Source organism: Vicia villosa, unplaced genomic scaffold (assembly GCF_029867415.1).
Source record: "Vicia villosa cultivar HV-30 ecotype Madison, WI unplaced genomic scaffold, Vvil1.0 ctg.000044F_1_1, whole genome shotgun sequence".
NCBI classification, from domain to species: Eukaryota; Viridiplantae; Streptophyta; class Magnoliopsida; order Fabales; family Fabaceae; genus Vicia; species Vicia villosa.
This window is the reverse complement of record NW_026704976.1, coordinates 1,986,148-2,008,009: the sequence shown is the minus strand read 5'-3', so window position 1 is coordinate 2,008,009 and position 21,862 is coordinate 1,986,148. Positions and strand designations below refer to the sequence as shown.

Here is a 21,862-nt window from a genome sequence, read left to right as displayed (position 1 = left end):
TTTGGTGGGTTTGTTTCAGCAATGAATCTCTTCTTATGGTGCTTAATATATCATAACACCCTTTTGTAAGGATATCATCCAACTATTTTGTTCTCCTTTTGTTGGCCAATTTCATCAAGAACTTGAAATGCCATGTCTAATGTACTTTAACTCTTAAACTCATCATTAAGATACTTTTGTAATGAATCTTAAATGTTTAAGTCCCCTATATTAACTACTGTTTTATTCCATCATATCAGCTCCAATTATAGATTTTCTAATGAAAAGTAAATCTAATGTCTGTTCTTTCAATTCAAATGAAAATATAGGGCCATATGGATAGTAGATACATGTTGTAGGTTAGTGAGAAACACATACAGCAGAATTGCAGCAATTTTTACACTTTGCTTGCTATTTCACCTATCTAAGATGTGAATCTACCAAGCATACACCTTCATACATATTTCATATATGGTTTGTATCCAAATCTGTATGAAAATATAGTAAATCAACAATGGTGCATAGCAAGAGCAAATAACAGAATTCATGTTATACCTGCCCTACAAAAATTGCTTGTTTGATTTAGAGACATGTATCTTTAATCAATATCTAAATATCCATCTCATCAGTTTAGGTACATACTTACCAAATTCAATCAAAGCATAAGTTATCAAAAACACATGCTAGGTGAATCTATTACAGCTAAGATAAATGGTGATCATTTTAGTTCAATATTAGAATTGTTTAAAATGAATAGTTAGTCAAATTCCTTCGCTGATACATGGAAAATTCTTGCAGATAAATATAGTCAATCATCTCACCACTTTTTATAGAGTTCAGAGTATGTATTCTTTGTGTATAATATGCAGTTTGAGTGTTTTGTTAAATAATGGTCTGTTATCTCAATCGGATTCAATGGGATCAATTTTTATTGTATGTTTTTTTTTTGTTTAAATCATGTTTTGTTAATTCTTCCAAGTTTCTCTAACTTTTCCTTTCAATCCTGATTTTTGGGAAACCGAACAGGGTGTAGGTTTAGACAGCTTTGCAGCAGTTCGGATGAACTAGTGTATCTCTCACCAAATCTGCCGGTTTTCAACTTTACCTATTGTATAAACCAGGCTGTCACAATATCTTTCATTGGAAACAACATACAGTGATATTAGGATTGCATATATCTGCCACGTCTAAGCTGCTTCAAAGTACAAAGGCCATGATTATGGGAAACTCTTTAGCTTAAAGTCACTTCAACCTTAAATGCATGGGGCTTTGCAATACGGTAAGTAAATTTATTATACTTTCAATTTTGCTTTTTCCATTGCCATTTTAATGTTTAGTCAGTTTAAAAGTTACAATTCTTGAGGTCTATGGCACACATGTAGACTTTTAGATACAAACAAATTTCACTTTTGCAACAGCAAAATCATTTTATATATTTACTTCATAATTTCAGCTAAGGATTTGACAGTCCTATATGCTACACTATGATATCTTTTAAAATTTATACATGAACTTTGTACAAAACGTGGCAGTAGAAATGTATTAAAAATGCACTTTTATTTCATTATAATTTTGACAGTCCTATATGCTACACTTTGATCCACTTTGGTTTCATTATATTTTTGACACAAGTTTTTTAGATAGTTGATTAAAGATAAAGATTTCATTAAAAATTATAAATTAAATATGTTCACGAAAATCAACATAACTTAGACAATGTGAAACTTTTAATGAATAAGTCAATTACCTAACATACCTTGAACAATAAAAAAATGGCTCGGAATTATGGGATGCCTATGTTGCAAGTGTGGACACATCTCCCATCCTGTTAACAACATACATAGAGATTTTCAGGTAAACCATCTTCATTGTTATTAAAATATGAAAATCAATGGAAACTATAAAACATACATACTCTTCCTGTCAATGTTACTGTCTTGGATGCACTACAGTTGAGATTATACAAAAAAATAAACACCTATGCTTCCCTTCTTATAAACAAATGAAGCTAAGCTTTATAGAGGAATACCTTATGCTGGTTTATTATGTTGTACATAAATAACTTGTGGGGGGCCTGGGTTACTTACCTTAGTTTGAATGCTCTGCAAAGGTTTGGCCTCAAGTTATTCTGTGAATTCATTCCAACCTGTTATTGAAACATGTTTTACTTACCTCTCATTATGGTCATTTTATAATAATCTGAAAGAGTAGACATCTTACAATTAATTCAGTTGGTGGGACTCATTTATGATTGAGCAACTACCAAGTTATATTTGTTTATGGCATGAACTTTAATCGTTTTTAACAAACCAAACTTTACACTCTGCCATTGGTTCATTAAATGTTTAGTAAATGGCATTGGTAGGTGTACACATAATATAAGTTATGTTGGGAGGAAGTCATTTGTCTTTTAATTACACCTACTAACTGAATTCATTGGAATTTGGCTTGACTGTTGTAGGTTTAGGGTGTTGCCAACTATGGACCCTTTTGACAGAAAACTTGACGAGAAAAAGGCACGATCAAAAAGATCGTTGATTTTGAAAGAGAATCGTTCCAAACGTCAAAAAGGTAATCCTGAACAACTACTGCCTGGTGATACCGTGATGAATACTCCAATGACAAAAACACCGAGGCAGCCTTTGCTCGATTTGACAGCATCGTTTAATAACATTAATAACAACACTCAAACAACTGGAACGCCTGTTGTCTTAAGTGGACGTTTCGAATGTTCACAACCTAGCATATCAAGACACAATTTTAAGACAAATTTCAGATCCTGCCAGCTGGAAACTTTGGGAAGAAATATATTTTCCAATTTTGCATCCAGTTCTAATACGAAGGAAAATGATGTACTTATTCCTTCCTATAATATTGAACCTTCGCCTAAACAAGAAAACATCGTCATTGAGGCTGGAAGTTCGTCGAATATATCCACGTTAGTTACTTCTATTGACTTCTTTTGAACAACTTTAATTATTTAGTAAACATAGTTGGTTAACCAAACTCAAATGGGAGGTAGTGTCCCAGTTCACATTAACTTGTGTGTCAAGTAAAGCTTGATCCAAATAACTCAAGTTTCGTATAGCAGACATTATCCTCTAGAAACTGTGATATAGGCTGGATACTTCGATTTTTCAAACTAAGCTTTTTACATATATAACCATTTACTAAGCTTTTACATATATAGCAATTATTATACATACCTTTGATAATGATTTTCATGGCTTTAATTCTCAACAGAGCTACAGCAACTAACAGACCAGGTCGGGGTAGGCCTAAGAATCAATATGGAATCCCAAATATGGCAAGGAACTTGACCAGAAACTTTGCTATACCAGCGGGGGATGGTAATGCCACGCCGAATCTGTATCTCGGGACGAACACACAAAATAGGTACAACAATGCCACTGCCCTGATTTGATGAAGTTCCAGCATTTACAATATTTTCCTTAGCCATCTAAGCAACATTATTTTATTTTATCAGGAGTCCAAATGTGATTATAGAATTAGGTGACTACATTATTATAATAGTTTTGTCGTATTTACTGCATGTGTATAACAAACATTAATAGATTGCAGAAGGTTTTTAATTCACTTAGTGGTTCTTATTGAAGCCAACAGAATTTGCATCATTCATACATCGTTAGTTAGTTTACCAGGATTCCACATATTTGGATAATTAATAAGTGCCAACTTCATGAATTGGATTTTATAAACAGGTCTGCAACATTTCCCAAGCCATCTAGAGGGAGGCCTAGAAAACAATTGCCTGATTCAATCCTGCCATTGGGAGGAAACAGAGAGCTCCATATCCATACCATGATGATGGGGCAGTCTACTGCAACTGTTGCACCCCGTGCAAGGTACCAATCATCATGTACTTTATTTAATACATATATAACTGTATAGTAATCACTTATAAGACTTTTATGAACTGCAGGAGCATGTTTACAACATTGGCACCTGTAGTTGACATAGCTATGGAAAGAAACCAGTCTGTTAATGAAGGCAATGTGTCGTCGTTGTCACAATCCACAAACAACCACCATCGTAGAACGGAGACAGCATGTCCGATTTTTACACCTACAGTCAACATGGATTTTAATAGAGACTCTGATAATGATAGCGACTACGACCCTTTTGCAGATATGTTTAATACTACGTTCGGTCACTCAAAAGTATTATCATAAAACATATTTTGAAAGTACTTTTCTATTTGAAATACATATCTAAATAATACCTCAAAAGAAGATAATGTATAATTAACCGTTCGGAGTTAGACGAGTATGAAGCACCTTTTTCAATCAACTACAACGCAGCGGGATATTCAGAAGGTCAGTTGTTTTCACCAGAACATTTAGTTTCTAGCTAACACTATTGTGCCACAAAATAGTCCCTTTTTTAACATTGATACATTGTTTGCTTATGTAGAATATTACGATATCGGTTCCCCTCTTATCGAATGTTGCTATTGTAAAGCAATGATGTGGTATCAAGAGAGGATGCACAAAAGTACACATTCAGCAAACCCAAAGTTTATGATGTGTTGTGGGAACGGAAAAGTTGAACTACCAATCCTAAGATAGCCTCCGGAACAGCTTGCAAAACTTTTGTTTGATCATGACAATACGGTGAGCAAGAAGTTTCAACAACATATCCGACTTTACAATATGATGTTTGCATTTACATCACCGAGAGCCAAGTTTGACAATCGTTTTAACGATGGCCGTGGTCCCCTAACCATGAGGATACAAGGTCAAACATGTCATCGAATAGGAAGTTTGTTGCCTCCGCAAGGTGGAAAACCGAAATTTGCTCAATTATATATTTATGACACCGAAAATGAGGTGGAAAACCGGATGCATGGCCTAAGGTAATTACCTGTTATTACTCACTGTTTTTGGTTGTAAGCTGAGTTATATAATGTAGTCATTTCTTCTTGGTAATGTACTGTTTTTGTTAATGAAAGTTTGTTTGGATTGCAAGAAACAAAGAGATCATTGATCCTGCTGTCATCAACCAGTTGTCCAGTATGCTTTATGAATTCAATCCCCATGCTAAAAGCTTTCAAATGGTGAGACAATGGTTAAATGGTGGGGACACTCAAAACCTGAAGCTACGACTTATTTCTAGCCGATTCACCGATGGGAGAGTGTATAATCAACCTACTGTGTCTGAGGTTGCAGCCTTGGTTGTTGGTGATATTGACACGGCAGAAATGCGGGATATCATAATGCAAACAAGAGGAGGAGGACTTCAGAGAATCAACGAACTCCATGCCGCTTACATGGCTTACCAGTACCCTTTGATTTTTCCTTATGGTGAGGACGGTTATAGACCAGATGTCGCTCATAGGGACTTGCCTGTCAACGAAAATAGCATGAGGAATAGGCTCACAATTCGCGAATTTCTTGCCTTCCGCATTCAAACCAGGTTAAACGAAGCTAAGACTTTGTTATCTTCTAGAAGGTTGTTCCAACAATTTATGGTCGATGGTTACACTATGTTAGAGTCCGAGAAACTTGAATGGCTACGCAAAAATCAACCAAAACTTCGAGTCTCCAAGTACAACTCTTTAAATAAAGAGGGAGAGCAGAGTCAAAATCCAGGTTTAAGCATGGGAAAACGAGTTGTTTTGCCTTCGTCCTTTGTTGGCGGACGTCGGTTTATGGACCAACTTTACTATGACGGTATGGCTATATGCAGTAAAGTTGGTTTTCCAGATTTGTTTATTACCTTTACCTGTAATCCAAATTGGCCTGAGATTCAAAGAGTACTCGGACCTCTTCATTTGAAGCCTCAAGATCGACCGAATATCATTTCAAGAGTTTTCAAAATCAAGTTTGATCAATTGCTTGCAGATTTAACCAAAAAAGGAGTTCTTGGGAAAGTACTTGCTTGTGAGTTTTTTTCCCTAAGCTTTGATTTCCTTATATAAATTCTAACAGTAATGCTCATTTGTTTTTGCTTTTCCATTGGTAGATATGTATACCATTGAGTTTCAAAAGAGAGGATTGCCTCATGCCCATATCTTGATCTTCTTGCATCCTTCAAACAAATATCCAGGTCCAGAAGACATTGATAAGATCATCAGTGCTGAAGTGCCCGATCCCGAAACACACCCTCGGTTGTATAAAATAGTCAAATCTCACATGGTTCATGGTCCTTGTAGTTTGGCAAATCCCAACGCACCTTGCACGAATGATATGAGGTGCACCAAGTTTTACCATAAGAAATTTCAACCTACGACTATAGTGGACCAAGAAGGCTATCCGGTCTATAGGAGAAGAAACAACGGACACACAATCAAAAAAAATGGCATCATCTTTCATAGTGGTCATGTTGTTCCTCACAATCCAAGTTTGTTGTTGAAGTACGAAGCCCATATTAACATGGAATGGTGCAACCAAAGTACTTCTATCAAATACCTTTTCAAATATATAAACAAGGGTTCCGATAGAATTTCAGCAATCATTCAAGGCCAAGACAAAAACAACGTTGACGAGATTAAACAATATTTGGATTGTCGATACATCTCCCCGAGTGAGGCATGTTGGAGGATATTTTCTTATTCTATACATGGCAGAAAACCAGCAGTAGAGAGATTATTTTTTCACATGGAAGGTGAAAACTCTGTGTACTACAAAGACTACGAGCAGGTTGGTGATGTCTTGCTCAAACCAAGTGTGACAGAGTCTATGTTTACAGCTTGGTTCGAGGCTAACAAAATCTATGAAGAAGGAAGATCACTAACTTATGGAGACTTTGTTTCTAATTTTTTTATCATAAACGAAGTCGAAGTTGGAAACCTAGGAAACGAGGGTATACCATTGGTCGCCTCATTTGGGTTCCTCAAAGCACTGACGAGTTGTTTTATTTAAGGATGATGCTCACCGTCAAAACTCAAAACTTTTAGAGATGCATGCTTTGCGATGGGATTTTTACAAGATGATCGTGAGTTTGTCGAGGCCATCAAAGAGGCGCATCATTGGAGTTCAGGTCCATTTTTACGCAAGCTCTTCGTGACAATGTTGCTATCATCATCCATGGATAGACCCGAGCATGTTTGGAGAAAGACTTGGAGATATTTATCGGATGGCATTCTTTATGATCAACGCGTTTTCACAGGAAATCAAGGTATTTTATCTTTACTATAATTCTATTTTGTGTTTCAATTTTGTGTGAGCATTTAAAGTTTCTCACTCGACATGAAACTTGGAACCTGTTATCTATTTTTTTGTAACAGATTGGGTTAATGGGAGATGAATAATATGCAATGATGTTCCATATTTGCCTAGACACCAGTACCCATTCATCTCATGTAAAATATGGAACATGGTACTTCTTTTAAAAAACTGTATTGGAAGCTCATTTGTGTGTGTTCCCTCATAGAGAATCGCTCACTGCAATGACCATGTGTTTTTACCCTGAGCCATCACATCTTGATGTATGAGAAGTATACACGTTGTCATACATATTATGAAGTCGGCACATCTCCCACCAACCATAAATAACTGCATATTAAACTGATAATGAAATTGCCAGTAGGTTGTTTTACGGGATGCATCAATACACTGATGCACTATTGCTTTACATCACATTTTAAATGCAATTACTTAAATCAGTATGAGGTTCCCATTAATTCCTTATAACACGTGCTTTACAATAATGCCTTATAACACGTGCCTCAAAACTAACTTTTTATAAACATTTGAAAGATGTGTGTAAAATGATATTAATTGAATTGTTGCTTTTTTTTTTTTTCATATCTCTAACAGTGAGTGATGCTGAACTAAAAGAATGAACACTTATGACTATTAAAACACTCTTGCAAAATAATAACAGAAGTTTGGAAGACTTCAAGACAATGCCATATCCGAAAGATTATGTTGAATCCTTTACAGGAAATAGACTACTTTATGATGAACGTCAATATGATGTTGTTGCTCAACAACAATTATTTGAAAGTTTGTACGCTTCTCTTACAGGTATTATGACCCTATTATATATGCAAATTTACAAGTTTTCAACTATCAATCTTAATTAACAACTCCGTTGGAATACATCTCTATACATAGATGAGCAAAGAAGCATTTTTGAGGAAATCATGGATGCTGTAGAAAAGCAACAAGGCGGTGTGTTTTTTTTATATGGCTACGGTGGGACTGGTAAGACCTTCATGTGGAACACTTTATCAGCATCTGATAAGTGCCAAAATGTTGTTATTTTGAGTATATAATTGTGGCACTTATCGATTCTATTCATTCCGTTTTTGTAATAAAATCTCCACTTTTGTGTATATATTCATATTATTTAGTTTTCATATGTTTTATATACCGTTTAATAGTTTTTCCTTTGTTTGTATAGGTATTCATGCTTATTGGAGCCTCGAGGAATAAAGTGTTGAAGGCACGGCTCCGATTGCGCGATTTTGGATCAAATAAGCAAGATTTGTGCAGAGAGGTCCGCTTAGCGACGTCTAATCGCGCTTTCCAGTGGCGAACCAATTTTCCTGGCCGCTAAGCGGAGGCTCTGGCCGCTAAGCGGAGCCCTGTTTACTGTTCTAGATATTTTTGTAATACGTGTAGTCCGCTCAGCGAGGTTTGGCCGCTAAGCGGCCGTAGCAGAAATTGTGTTTATATTTCTTCATTTGTAACATTTCTAGGGCATGGTTTTGGAGAGTTTTTGGTTCCAACTCCATCATTTTCATTCTTAGATCAAGATTAGCTTAGAAAATAACACCGGGTCATGCACTTGGAAGATCGGAGGTGGATTTCTCTTCAACCGGAGCTGACAACCCGCGAGATGTTTGGTTTATCTCTTCTATTCTCTGTCTATTTCTTTTGTGTTGGGTTTTGTTTGTATAGTTACTCGAATCTTATGTATATTTACCGATTATAATGTTATATTTAACTTGCTTTACATATCTGTGTTGATGTTATCCTGGATTTTTGCTCTATGCTGGGGATTTAGGTTGCTTTAGAGATAAACTTCTTGAATCTTTATCTAGGATGATAATCTGTTGGTTCTGAACTCTAGAGATAGATTTAGAGCTAGCATTCACTGTTTGTATCTGTTCTTAATGCTTTCGTGTTTGAGCGGCGCGCGAGAGATCGCCGACGCGAGAATACAGATGTTCTCGCAGCTTCGCGTTAGAGATAACCTTAGTTGTGAGATGATCTCGTTTGTGCTCCATAGATGGACGCTTATGTGAGAGATACGTGATGACATAGATGAGTATCATAGGTTGAGTATAACGGGTTGGTAAGTGTATGTTTGTTAAGAGTGAATATATTTACATTCTTGATAAGTTCTTTCTCTTCTAAGAATGTGTTTATTCTTTTACTGTCTATATCTTTGTTTACTTTTTGCTCATTCAATCCCGAGCTCGAAACCATAGAAACTATTGAATGACATCTCTCCATCTCTGTGGACGATAATTCCTGGATCAATATTTCCAAATCTTTTTTGTTGCTTGCCCTATAATGCATTCAACAGCATCTCTTAGGTCTAAGAAAAAAATTGTTTTGCCTGTTGCTTCAAGTGGGATTGCAAGTTTGTTGTTACCAAGTGGAAGAACAACTCATTCTAGATTTAAGATTCTTGTACCTACCTTAGAAACTTCTATTTGCAACATTGAAAAACAAGATGATCTTGCTGAGCTTCTAAAGATGACAGATCTTATCATATGGGATGAGGCTCCTATGGCTAACAAGTTTTGCTTCGAATCACTTGACAAGTCCTTAAAAGATATTATGAGTGGAACCACACATGCATCTAAGAGAATCTTTGGAGGTAAGGTCGTTGTGTTTGGTGGTGACTTCCGACAAATCCTCCCTGTTATACCAAGAGGTACTAGATTTGATATTATCCATGCAACAATCAATGCTTCTTATATTTGGGATCATTGTAGAGTATTGAGGCTTACAAAGAACATGTGCTTGCAAACTGGTCAACCTACTTCAACAAATGATGAGATAAGGAATTTTTCCGAGTGGATTTTAAAAATTGGGGATGGGACCATGTGTTAGCCAAATGATGGTTATGCTGATATTCCTATTCCAGATGAGTTCTTAATTACTAGCTTCACAGATCCCATTAAAGCAATTGTTGAAGATACGTACCCTGATCTCATGGATAACTATCTTGATTCCAATTATCTTCAAAGTCGTGCGATCTTAGCTTCAACAATCGAAGTTGTTGATGATATCAACCAATATATAACAAACCTTCTTCCATGTATTAAATTGCACTTATTTCAATTTATTTCGGATAATAATAGAGACATTTTTTATACGTTATAAGACTATTGTTGCCAAAATATATGGACTAAATTTAGCTATTTTTCAATGCATGTAGGAGAAGAGAAAGAGTACTTTAGTAGTGATTCTATTGATAGATCTAATGCAAACAGCTTTGATGCATTCGAGCATGTGACACCTAAGTTCCTAAATGCCCTTAAAACTTCGGGGTTGCCTAACCATTCAATCAGGTTGAAAGTTGAGGCCACTATTATGTTAATGCGCAACCTAGATCAGTTTGAAGGTTTGTGCAATGGTACAAGGGCTCACTGTTACCATGCTTGCTCCTCATGTCATTGAAGCCAAGATAATTTCTAGAAAAAATATTGGTAACTTATTTTATATTCCTAGAATGTCTTTGTCCCCTTCACAATCACCATGGCCATTCAAATTGGTCAGACGCCAATTTCCAATTATTGTTTCATTTGCCATGACTATTAACAAGTCTCAGGGCCAATCACTTGACAATGTGGGTTTGTACTTGCCAAAAGAAGTTTTTAGCCATGGCCAATTATATGTCGCTATCTCAAGAGTTAAATCCAAAAAGGGGTTAAGGATTCTTATTCATGACAAAGAGAAACAACCTATGATCTCAACAACTAATGTTGTATTCAAAGAAGTCTTCCATAACATTTGAAAGGTGTGCTTTTATAAATAGAAGCTTATTATGTCGTTAACAAAATAATAGGCCTTATTGTTGTTTGGTACATCTCCCATATATAATTTCTTTTGATTTCCTTGCTATTTCAGGTCCAAACATCCTCTTGATTTTGGAGATTCATGTTGCAAAGATGTTTTATTTTATTAGCCTTTGTTACATATTTTGTAATCTCAGTCAGCTTCATATGCAAAAACAAGTGTTGTGACTTTAACACTCCTATTGTAATGATTTGACTTTATCAATTTCAAATTTCTTGGTTTACCGTTTTTGCGTATGAAATCTTAGGTGTTTTAATTATCAGCTTATTAAATTAATTAGTTTTTTCCATGAATTAACAAAACATATCAATATTACCCGTGCGACAGCACGGATTTGTTACTAGTTTTAAGGTTAAAAATGCATTATTGTATGGAATACTAGAAAATGAGGTCTCACGTCTAAATATATGTGTGGATTAAAGAAGACCTTATACAAACATAAAGAGTTATCTCAAACAATGATTTCTAAGATTCACAAAAGTATTAGTGTCTTTGAATTATAAGCAAAATCAAAGAGATTATACCTTTTTTTTCTTGAAACATAAGTTTTTTTATATGTGAAATTAGTTTTGTTTTCTTCTTCGTATAATACTCCCCCCGGTCCTATTTATAAGAGACATTTGACTTTTTAGATACATTCAATAATTAATGTATTTGGTTTATATGTAGTCCAGATACATTAATTATTGAATGTATCTAATAAGTGAATTGTCTCTTATAAATAGGACCAGAGAGAGTAATAGATTAGTAATCGGTTGGAGGCTTTATATTGACCAATGATCATAAGTTGACTGAGTAGTCAGGGGGGAAACGTCAGCATATGAGTGTAAGAATCAAAGGATACTGACTTACTACAATTTCACAACACTATTAAGAAGAAAAGTAGTATGGCCTAATAGATGATGTCTTAACTTTATTAATTTTCAGATTCACGGAGGTTCAAGTGGAATCGGTACATTCGCAATTCAGATAGCCAAGTACCGAGGATCAAGAGTATTTGTTACTGCAGGTTCACTATTTCTTTCCAATGAAATTTACACTATTGAAATTTCAAGTGATGTTTGCAGAAATTTTATTCTAGATAATACTAAGCAGGTAGTGAGGAGAAGCTAGCTTATTGCAAGAGTATTGGAGCCGATGTTGGCATCAATTACAAAACAGAAGACTTTGTTGCAAGGGTGAAGGAAGAAACTGGTGGTCAAGGTATTACCTCTAGGAAGCACGGTGCAAATTCCCAGCACTCTTAAACATTATATGAATTCTATAGCAGGACTTGATATCTTTGTTTTTTAATCGGTTGCATAGAGATGCATCGGGTAATATTATCATTAATGCGGTTGCAGGTGTTGACGTTATACTTGATTGTATGGGAGCATCCTACTTTCAAAAAAATCTTGATAGCTTAAATTTTGATGGAAGACTTTTTATTATCGGCTTTCAAGGGGGCGTGTCTACTGAGGTAGATCTACGTGCTTTATTTGGCAAGCGTCTCACTGTACAAGGTATTGTAATCTTTCGATTATACCTTTTTAAATAGATATTTCTCTTCAAGTTTAGTTTTCGGCATGTTAGATTGGTGGATTATGTGCAGGGGCTGCTTTGCGTATTCGAAGTCCTGAAAATAAAACTGTGATCATTAGTGAAGTGAAGAAGAATGTTTGGCCTGCAATTGCAGAAGGAAAGGTTAAGCCTGTGATCTACAAAACTTTCTCTCTTTTGGAAGCTGCGGAGGCTCACCGGCTTATGGAAAGCAGTCAGCATATTGGAAAGATATTGCTCCTGCCATGAAATTGGCTTATGGAAAGCAGTCAGCATATTGGAAAGATATTGCTCCTGCCATGAAATTTGTGGTAAACACTCGACAGATGCACCCCAGTCCCACAACATACTTGTGGATCATTTGAGTTTAGATCTTTGTGTGTTCTGCTTCAGTGTTAAATATAGTTGTTGTTTAGATTATTATTATTATAATGATGTCTGGATTTGAGATTATATGAATGTACCATTCAACCACATATGGACCCAATGAAAATTATAGTACCTCTAAAATAAACTTGATAAACTTGATACCTTTATGAATGAATCCTTTCAAGAAGCGTCATAACATATTTGGAACTCATTATTTCTTCCTAGAAACCACCTAAACTTGATACCTTTATGAATGAATCCTTTCAAGAAGCATCATAAGTTATTTAAAGAACTTTATTAAGTAATGTAACAAATAACATAACAAACACACTACCTTATATATTTATACATCAATAGATATACAAATCAATATCATGATTCAAAAGAAAAATCAATCAACATATATTAGTTTGGTAGGCTAACTTTCAACAATGACTTTAGTGACACTTAAAATGATTGGCCAATTAATCTCATTGTATTTGGTGCGTTCATGAAGACCGAGTTAATGATCAAAGAGGTTTTACCTTTTTTATCTAAATTACTCTAAAACGAGTTAATGATCAAAGAGGTTTTACCTTTTTTTATCTAAATTACTCTAAAAAAATTGTTTTAAGTTTTATGCAAGTTTCAAGTATTTTTCTTCAGTTGCGTTTTGCTATTGTTGTTGTACTCTTGGATCGAAAGTCTCCTTTTGGAGAATTATTAATTTCATATTTGCTTACTTTATTCTAGGTTCCATTTTTCCATTTTTATTATGAATTTTATGTTGTTTTAACATTAATTATGTTTAAGTAGATTTTGCGTAGAGTCTGAGACACGAGGATCTTCATATCGACGAACCTCATGCGAATTTCTTGAATAATAATTGTAATGAGATAGATGTAATTTTTTTGTAATTTATGTTTTAAAAAATAAATAAGTTTTCCATGAAAGTAGAAGCATGAAGATACCGTTTACGAACCAAAAGGGAGAATACTGTATCCAACTTAGTAAGTCAAATGATAGGTTATGATACTTGCGAGAGCGAATCATAATTGATCGAGAGAATACTTTTGATTTCTATTTTTTTTCTTCTAAAATTTCATGTTGCAAAAACAGAGGTTTTACAAGTTTTAAAGTTCAATGGACGTGCCAACGAAAGTGGGCATTACCACTAATTTTGATATTTTTTATAAAATTTAAAATTTTCACTATGATTAATATGACAATTTGTATGAGTAAAGTCACGAGATAAGAATCATTTTCTTAGACTCTTGTTTTAATATTAAAGAAGACAACTATTTTGTAATTTTGTATACTTAAACTAGTTTCACGAAAAACTTTAGATACATATAATAGAAAAAGGTATTTTGATCGTTTAATCTTTGTAGACCCGATAATTTTTATACTACTCGATATAGTCGTTTAATCTTTGGCGCCCGGGACCATTTTTTTTCAATATCATAACCCATTTTTTCTCCGTTTAGACTAAGGCACCTTTTAGTTTTTATTAATTTTTCTCGTTTCCGGTTGTATGCAAAGAGCTTGGAGTTTAGGGAATCTCGTTAATTTGATTAACGAAATCGGGCATTATCTCCATGAGATACATCGATTAATTCGAGTCCAATATGCGATGACCGATGACGATAATCGCCCGCTTAAATAATTCGCTGTATCCTCGAATGAAGAACCACAATCGAGCATTGTTCGTGCTTCCATAGAAGCGAATAATTTTGATTTGAAACCTTATCTACTGCACATGGTGTAGTAGAAACGTTTTTCTGGTTCTCCAACTGACAACCTAAATTTGCACCTTTCCATCTCTAAAATGCAATGGATTAGATCTTCAAATCTTAGTCTTATTTTAAAATAAATATATTACTTACAAGATTTTAGATGTCAAGTAATAAGCGTGAAAAATGAATTCCCACATGACACTCTCATTTTTCATTTTTAGAATTAATCTTTTCCTTTTAATTATCATTAGTTACAAAGTGAGGACTAATAACTAACTTAAAAGACTTGCTTCTTCCATTTTTCTCATCTCCGAAACCAATGAATTAAAGTCGTGACATGCACAAATTAAAATACACGTGTCAATAGTTAAATCAATACATTTTAATTAAATTAAAATTTTAATTTTTAAGTGAGTTTAATATTTCGTCGATAATAACATTATTGTTGTGTCAAAAAAAACAATACATAACATGATGATAACTAACTAATAACTAACTGCATAGCTAGACACAGTTGTCAATAACTAACTAATAACTAACTTGCATAACAAGACACAGTTGTCAGTAACTAACTTTCGAAAGTTCTAGAATCCATTCAACTTGGTAAGAGTCGGAAAATTCTAGAATCCTTTCAAGTTCACACATTCATAAAGTATAATACTGTACTTGTGTTGTAGTAACATTCAGAAACCGAAATTACAAGAAACTGTTGATCGTAACAAACACCAAGAAAACCGAAAATGAACGTTCCAACATTCTCAACTCCAGGAAAACCGAAAATGAAGGCTGTTGCTGTTCACAACCCAGGTCCTCCTCGAGTTCTGCATGTTCTAGAAATCGACCAACCTCGTCTCAGAAACGATGAAGTTCTCATCAAAGTCAAATTCGCCGCCGTTAACCCAGACGACATTTCTCTCCGACAAGGCGCTTTCCCTTTCCCCAAAGCTGCAACTCTTTTCCTAGGTTTTGAATGTTCCGGAATCATCGAAGCTGTCGGTAAAAAAGTCTCCAAATGGAAAATCGGTGATCAGGTATGTATATACATTCATGATTCATCTTTTCATTATTCAATTGTTGATTTCATTCATGTTGATCGTGAAATTTTGATAGGTTTGTGCTCTTCTGAATGGAGGTGGATATGCTGAGAAAGTAACTGTTCGTGAGGGACAAGTTCTTCCGATTCCAAACGGGGTTTCTATGAAGGATGCAGCTAGTCTCCCCTTCGCTGCATGCACTGTCTGGTTAAGTATCTTTATCACCAGCAGATTATCTAGAGGAGAAACCTTGTTGGTAAGCATGGTTCTTGCCTTCTTTAGATCTGTTATCTTCGTGTTGCGTAATGGACTAATAGTTGATGTGTTAACTTTATGAATTATCAGATTCATGGAGGTTCTGGTGGAATTGACGCATTTGCGATTCAGGCAGCGAAATTGTGTGGAGCAAGAGTAATTGTTGTTGCAGGTTCACTATTTCTTTTCATCTTATTGAGTTTTTTTTACTCAGTTTCCGTGTCCTTAAGCAGAAATTTTATTCAAGATATTACTATGCAGATGATCAAGAGAGGCTATTTTATTGCGATAGTCTTAAACTTAAAGCAGATGTCTGCATCAATTGCAGAATTGAGGACTTTGCTGCAAGGGTAGAGAAAGAAACTGGTGGTCGAGGTATATATGAATTAAGCATGGTGTAAATAAATTCTTGATATCTTTGTTTTTTTGATTGGTTGCTTAGAGAGAGACTCGTCGATGTGGTTGCAGGTGTTGATGTGATTCTTGATTGTATTGGAACACCTTTCTTTCAAAAGAATATTGATTGCTTAAACTTCAATGGAAGGCTTTTCGTGATCGGCACTCTAGGGGCGACGTTGTATACTCAGATGGATCTAAAGGATATAGTTACCAAGCGTCTCACTGTCCACGGTATTACAATCTTCATGTATAGTTTCATACTTGTGTTCGAAATGGAAGTATTTTGCGCGCACGATTCAAGTAAAAACATGGGTTGATGAATATGATTTGGTGGATTGTGTGCAGGGGGTTACTTGCATAATAGGAGTTATAGGAGTAAGCAATTGATCATTGAAGATGTGAAGAAGAATCTCTGGCCTAGAATTGGATATCGAGATGGAGAGATAAATCCTTTGGTCCACCAATGTTTCACTTTTTCTGATGCAGGTGAGGCTCACAAGCTTCTGGAAACTGGTGACCATATTGGGAAGATATTGCTTGAGCCATCATGCTGAATACTAGATAGATGTACATGAAACAACATATTTTGGATCATTTGTTTGATTGATGTACATGAAACAACATTGTTTTGGATCATTTGAGTTTAGACTTTTGTTTGATTGATGTACATGAGACAACATTGTTTTGGATCATTTGAGTTTAGACCTTTGTGTGATTGATGTAACATGAAACAACATATTGTTTGGATCATTTGAGTTTAGACCTTTGTGTATTCTGGTTTCTGTTAAATAAAGTCATGGTTTACAATTTTGAGCTTAATGTGTTACTAAATGTAGGAATCATATGTGAATTTCTATGTTCTGTTTTTTATTTTCTTAGTTGCTTATCCATCTTTCATTGATTACTTGAAAATTGAATGCTTTGATAGCAAATTTGTGTGAGAGGAAATAGTCTAAACGATGTTGATTAGTAGATTATAAATATTGAGTGAATAAAAGGACATGGAGAATTGTACAAGATAGTTGGTTGTTTATCTCCATTCTATATTTGTTCATAAATAAAGTCAGGCTCTATGTTTAAAAATCTCAAATTGATTTTGATATGTTATGTTGTTTTTAAATAAAATTGATTTTGTTTTTTAAATTCATTTTAAAATGAATTTAGAATTTATAGCTTTTTAATATTATAACATTGAATTTATTTGTGTAACTTATTTTTATATAAATATACTTTAGCATAAATTACTTTATATTTTTCTTATTTTTATGTTTAATAAAATTAATTTTATTAAATCAATTTTGTTTTTTTTGCAAAATCTAATATACCAAATTTATGTCGGCTGAACTTATAGACAAAATTCAAGAAGATATTTGAAGTGACAAATTTTTGATGAAATATCTAGTTGCCACTTTTTTCCACACTATATTTCAAGTCGGTACTATAAATAATTAAATATATTGTATGAATTTATACTTTCAAAATTATTTTTGTTTAAAAGAGTATTAAAAATAGAAGTTAATGGAAATACAGCATTTTTATATTGTTAATGAAATCATAATTTTTTACTGTTTCTTTAAATTATCTATAAATTTTTTTATTTTTTTAATTGTGATGGGTAGTGACCGTATAAAATATTTTACAATGATAATGTACTATTTTAAACTCTTAAAAATATTCATTTATAAATACACTTTTATATTAAGCATTATTATCTACAAAAGTGAAAATAAAGATTAACATTGAGATGACACTTAAAATAACCACCATCTTTTTATGAAGAAATAACCATATTTTGTATGCCACAAGTTAATTTTATAAAATTAAAAAATACAGTACATAGTTATTCACATTTCATAAAAAATTTCTTAAATTATTTTTAAAATTAAATATATTTAGAATTTCAAATAGGATTTTTCATAACATCTTTACATTTATAAATCTTTACTAAAAAAAATACATAGTTATCCAATAACATTTCATAAAATTATTTCTTAAATTATTTTTAAAATTAAATATATTTATAATTTCAAATAGAATTTCACAACATCTTTACATTTATAAATATTTACTAAAAAAAATTCATAGTTATCCAAACATATTTCATAAAATTATTTCTTAAATTAAAATTAAATATATTTATAATTTCAAATAGAATTTCATAACATCTTTACATTTATGAATATTTACTAAAATAAACCTTTAACCTTTTCATAACTTCTTTAAAATTATTAAATTGAATAACATTTCTTTTGTAGAGTCAAAATTCAAAAAATAGTAGAAAATATATTCAACTCATTTTTTTGGTATAGAACTCAAATTTTGTTATTATGTTAAACTCATTCCAAAATCAATTTTTCTACTTAGCTTAATTAACATTAATCACATCTTGTTAATTTCAATTAGTCCTGGTTGCTACAACACGTGGAGGTTTATTTTGATATAGATTACTTAGACATCAATTATTGACCATTTCCCTCACTTGTGGTTCAATTGAAACATTGAAACAAGGTTTTGAGTCAAACAAACAACCTCAGCGGCGATTACATTAAGGTTAGTGTTTCAATCCTTATTCCTCACGAACTACGTTGTTATGTTCAGTTGTCAATCACAAATGTTTTTTTTTTTGTTTTTCATATTGTTAATGAAATTAGAGTGACCCATTAAGCCCAAACGAAATAATCATCACTGAATTTTCCTTTACAGGTTGAAAGATTGAAGCTTTTGTCAATTGAGTTGTGTTTGTGATGGATCTAACTCAACTCAGTCCTGCACAGATAACTGTGTATGGATCTGCATTCTGTGTCATGCTCTCTATGCATTTCACTCTGCAGTTACTGTCTCAGCATCTTTTCTATTGGAAGAATCCAAAAGAACAAAAGGCTATTGTGATTATAATCCTCATGGCTCCTATTTATGCTATTGTTTCCTTTGTGGGTCTCTTGGATATTAGAGGGAGTAAAGAGTTTTTCACTCTTTTGGAGTCTGTTAAAGAATGCTATGAAGCTCTTGTCATTGCTAAGTTCTTGGCTTTGATGTATAGTTACTTGAATATCTCTATTAGTAGGAATATTGTGCCTGATGAAATTAAAGGAAGGGAAATTCATCACTCATTTCCTATGACACTTTTTCAGGTATGGCCTGATGTGTTGATTTTGTTCTACTTGCATGTATCTTTGATGTTCGGTTATTATACGAGTGAATCAACGATTTAGTCTTTGAAATGATAGGCCTAAGACAATTCGGTATCTGTTATTGAGGTTATGATGGTGTATTGATTCATATTAGTGTTGTTAATTGATTTTTGCAGCCTCATTCGGTTCGGCTGAACCACCATACTCTGAAGCTTCTGAAGTATTGGACATGGCAGTTTGTTTTTACCCGTCCGGTGTGTTCTATTTTGATGATTACGTTTCAGCTACTTGGGATCTATCCGAATTGGTTGAGCTGGATCTTCACCATCATTCTCAATGTTTCTGTTTCGTTGGCATTGTATTCTTTGGTGATCTTTTACCATGTGTTTGCTAAAGAACTTGAACCACATAAACCTCTAGCGAAGTTTCTGTGCATCAAAGGAATCGTTTTCTTCTGCTTTTGGCAGGTAAACTTATTATCATTTATATAATCATAGGCTATGAAGCACGGATACAGACACGGACACGACACTAACACGTTGACACCGATAATAGTTTGAAAAAATGAATAAATTGAACGTAAGTTCTGATACTAACACTCACACACGGACACACCGGTGTCAGTGTTAAAGAGATCATAGGACGAGCTGAATACAGTTATGACGTATAGAAAAGTTAGAGCAAGAAATTTACAGACTACTTTCTGTTAGGCGTAGATATATACTCTTAACGTATAAACAATCCAATTAAGTTAGTCTTTCAAGTGATTCTCAACTTTGTTTTCTTTCTTTTAACTTTTTTTGTGATAACACGTCTTGATCAGATTAAAGTTTATATGATTTGGCCCATAATCTGAGCATCTTGTTCTTTGGAGACTAATGATGACACAAAATCTTGAGACTGCTGAGGTTTTTTGCTAGCTAGTAACATGTCAAGCCAAAACTTTTTCCATTTTCTGAGTTTTATTTCGGATATTTTTTTAAGAAACGAAGCGTCTTGTTATGTCTCAAATTTTACACACGAAAGAGTTTTGGATTTAAATGTTGGTATCATACTAGTTACAATTTATTAGGATTTTTCTGACGGCAACTTTGTTTGGGCTGTTGTTATACAGGGAATGGTGCTGGACGGTTTAGTAGCAGCTGGCGTGATTCAATCTCGTCATTTGAAATTAGACGTAGAGCACATCGAGGAAGCAATGCAGAACATTTTGGTTTGCATAGAGATGGTGGTATTTTCGGTTCTTCAACAATATGCTTATCATGCTTCACCATATAGCGGAGAAGTTGAAAAAATGCTTAAACAAAACAAGAAAAATGAATGATACCACCATCTAGAAACATGAAACATGAAAACATTGATGCTATATTGCTATGTGGATGTGTTGTTTTGATGAAGAGTATTATTATTATTATTATTATGTATAATTGTACTGTACTAGGCTGTTCATACTCCACTGCCATAAACTCGCCTTCGTTTTGGTGACTGTAATTTTTCAGCTCTACTAAAGAAATTTGGCTTATATTTGATCACTTGATATCTACTGTCATGTCTGTTCATAGGATGATAGTTTCTGTTTAGAGATGTAACTCTCATATTGTGTGCGGTATTATTTCAAATTTTACTTCTATGCTCGAATTTGGTGTCATTGAAATTTGATTCTATTATCAACCTCAAACACAAATGGTGGTTTCTCAAGTTCTCTTATACATGGTGAATCTCCAAATTCTACCACCAACCAATTCAGAGTTTCAAGAAATTTACTGTTGCATAGATTTCAGATGAATCAGCTGCAGATTTTTGCTTCTTCGTCTGACACCAGCCATTTATGGCTATTTACACAATTTGAATGCTTTATCTGGTTCTTTTCATGTTGGTAATGGGTCAGTTAGACTTATTGATTTGGATGGATTATTGTCTTAGTTCAGTTTTGTCCTTATGGATGAGTTGAGAATTGGGGTGGATTCTATTAGCTTTTGGGTGAGAACCCGACCAAAATCACTGAAATATACAGTCTCTCAAGCATGAACTGTGTAAAGCGAAATGCTTTTAGGAGTAGTGACCGATTGAGAAATCGTAATGCACACATCAATGGGGAAAAATGCTTCGAGTGAAGGGTTTTGCAATACAATGTCACCTTCGCGATTAGAGGAGTTGTTATTATTGAGAATGTAATTCTTTGTGTCAAAACACTATTTTGACAAATGCTTTGTGTTTCGAAATTGTATTGATGTCAAAATGTCGAAAGAGTTAGCTTCGACATAATTTCTACTTGACATTATTTTAGTTAGTTTGTTAGAGATTAATCTCAGTCTATAAATAGGGAGGTATCCTATCATTTGAAATGAGTGAAGAAAAGTTGAATAAAATTTCAGTTTTAAATACAGAGAAAAATTCTGCAAAAATATTCTTCTTCCCCTTTTCTCTCAAATCCTAAT

General features: G+C 33.8%; 2 protein-coding genes across 2 annotated transcripts; both read left to right on the top strand.

Moving 5' to 3' along the window:
* The first annotated feature begins 12,079 nt into the window (after positions 1 to 12,079).
* On the top strand, positions 12,080 to 13,078 carry LOC131622795 (uncharacterized). The gene is made up of 3 exons (XM_058893829.1): positions 12,080 to 12,185; positions 12,326 to 12,484; positions 12,574 to 13,078. The coding sequence occupies exons 2-3, from the start codon at positions 12,349 to 12,351 to the stop codon at positions 12,768 to 12,770; spliced, it is 333 nt and encodes a 110-aa protein (XP_058749812.1). The 5' UTR covers positions 12,080 to 12,185; positions 12,326 to 12,348; the 3' UTR covers positions 12,771 to 13,078.
* Positions 13,079 to 15,301: 2,223 nt separating this feature from the next.
* Positions 15,302 to 20,956, top strand: LOC131622766 (uncharacterized). The gene is made up of 9 exons (XM_058893810.1): positions 15,302 to 15,636; positions 15,716 to 15,895; positions 15,985 to 16,066; positions 16,156 to 16,269; positions 16,363 to 16,524; positions 16,639 to 16,842; positions 19,027 to 19,424; positions 19,601 to 19,891; positions 20,539 to 20,956. The coding sequence occupies exons 1-9, from the start codon at positions 15,346 to 15,348 to the stop codon at positions 20,746 to 20,748; spliced, it is 1,932 nt and encodes a 643-aa protein (XP_058749793.1). The 5' UTR covers positions 15,302 to 15,345; the 3' UTR covers positions 20,749 to 20,956.
* The last annotated feature ends 906 nt before the right edge of the window (positions 20,957 to 21,862 follow it).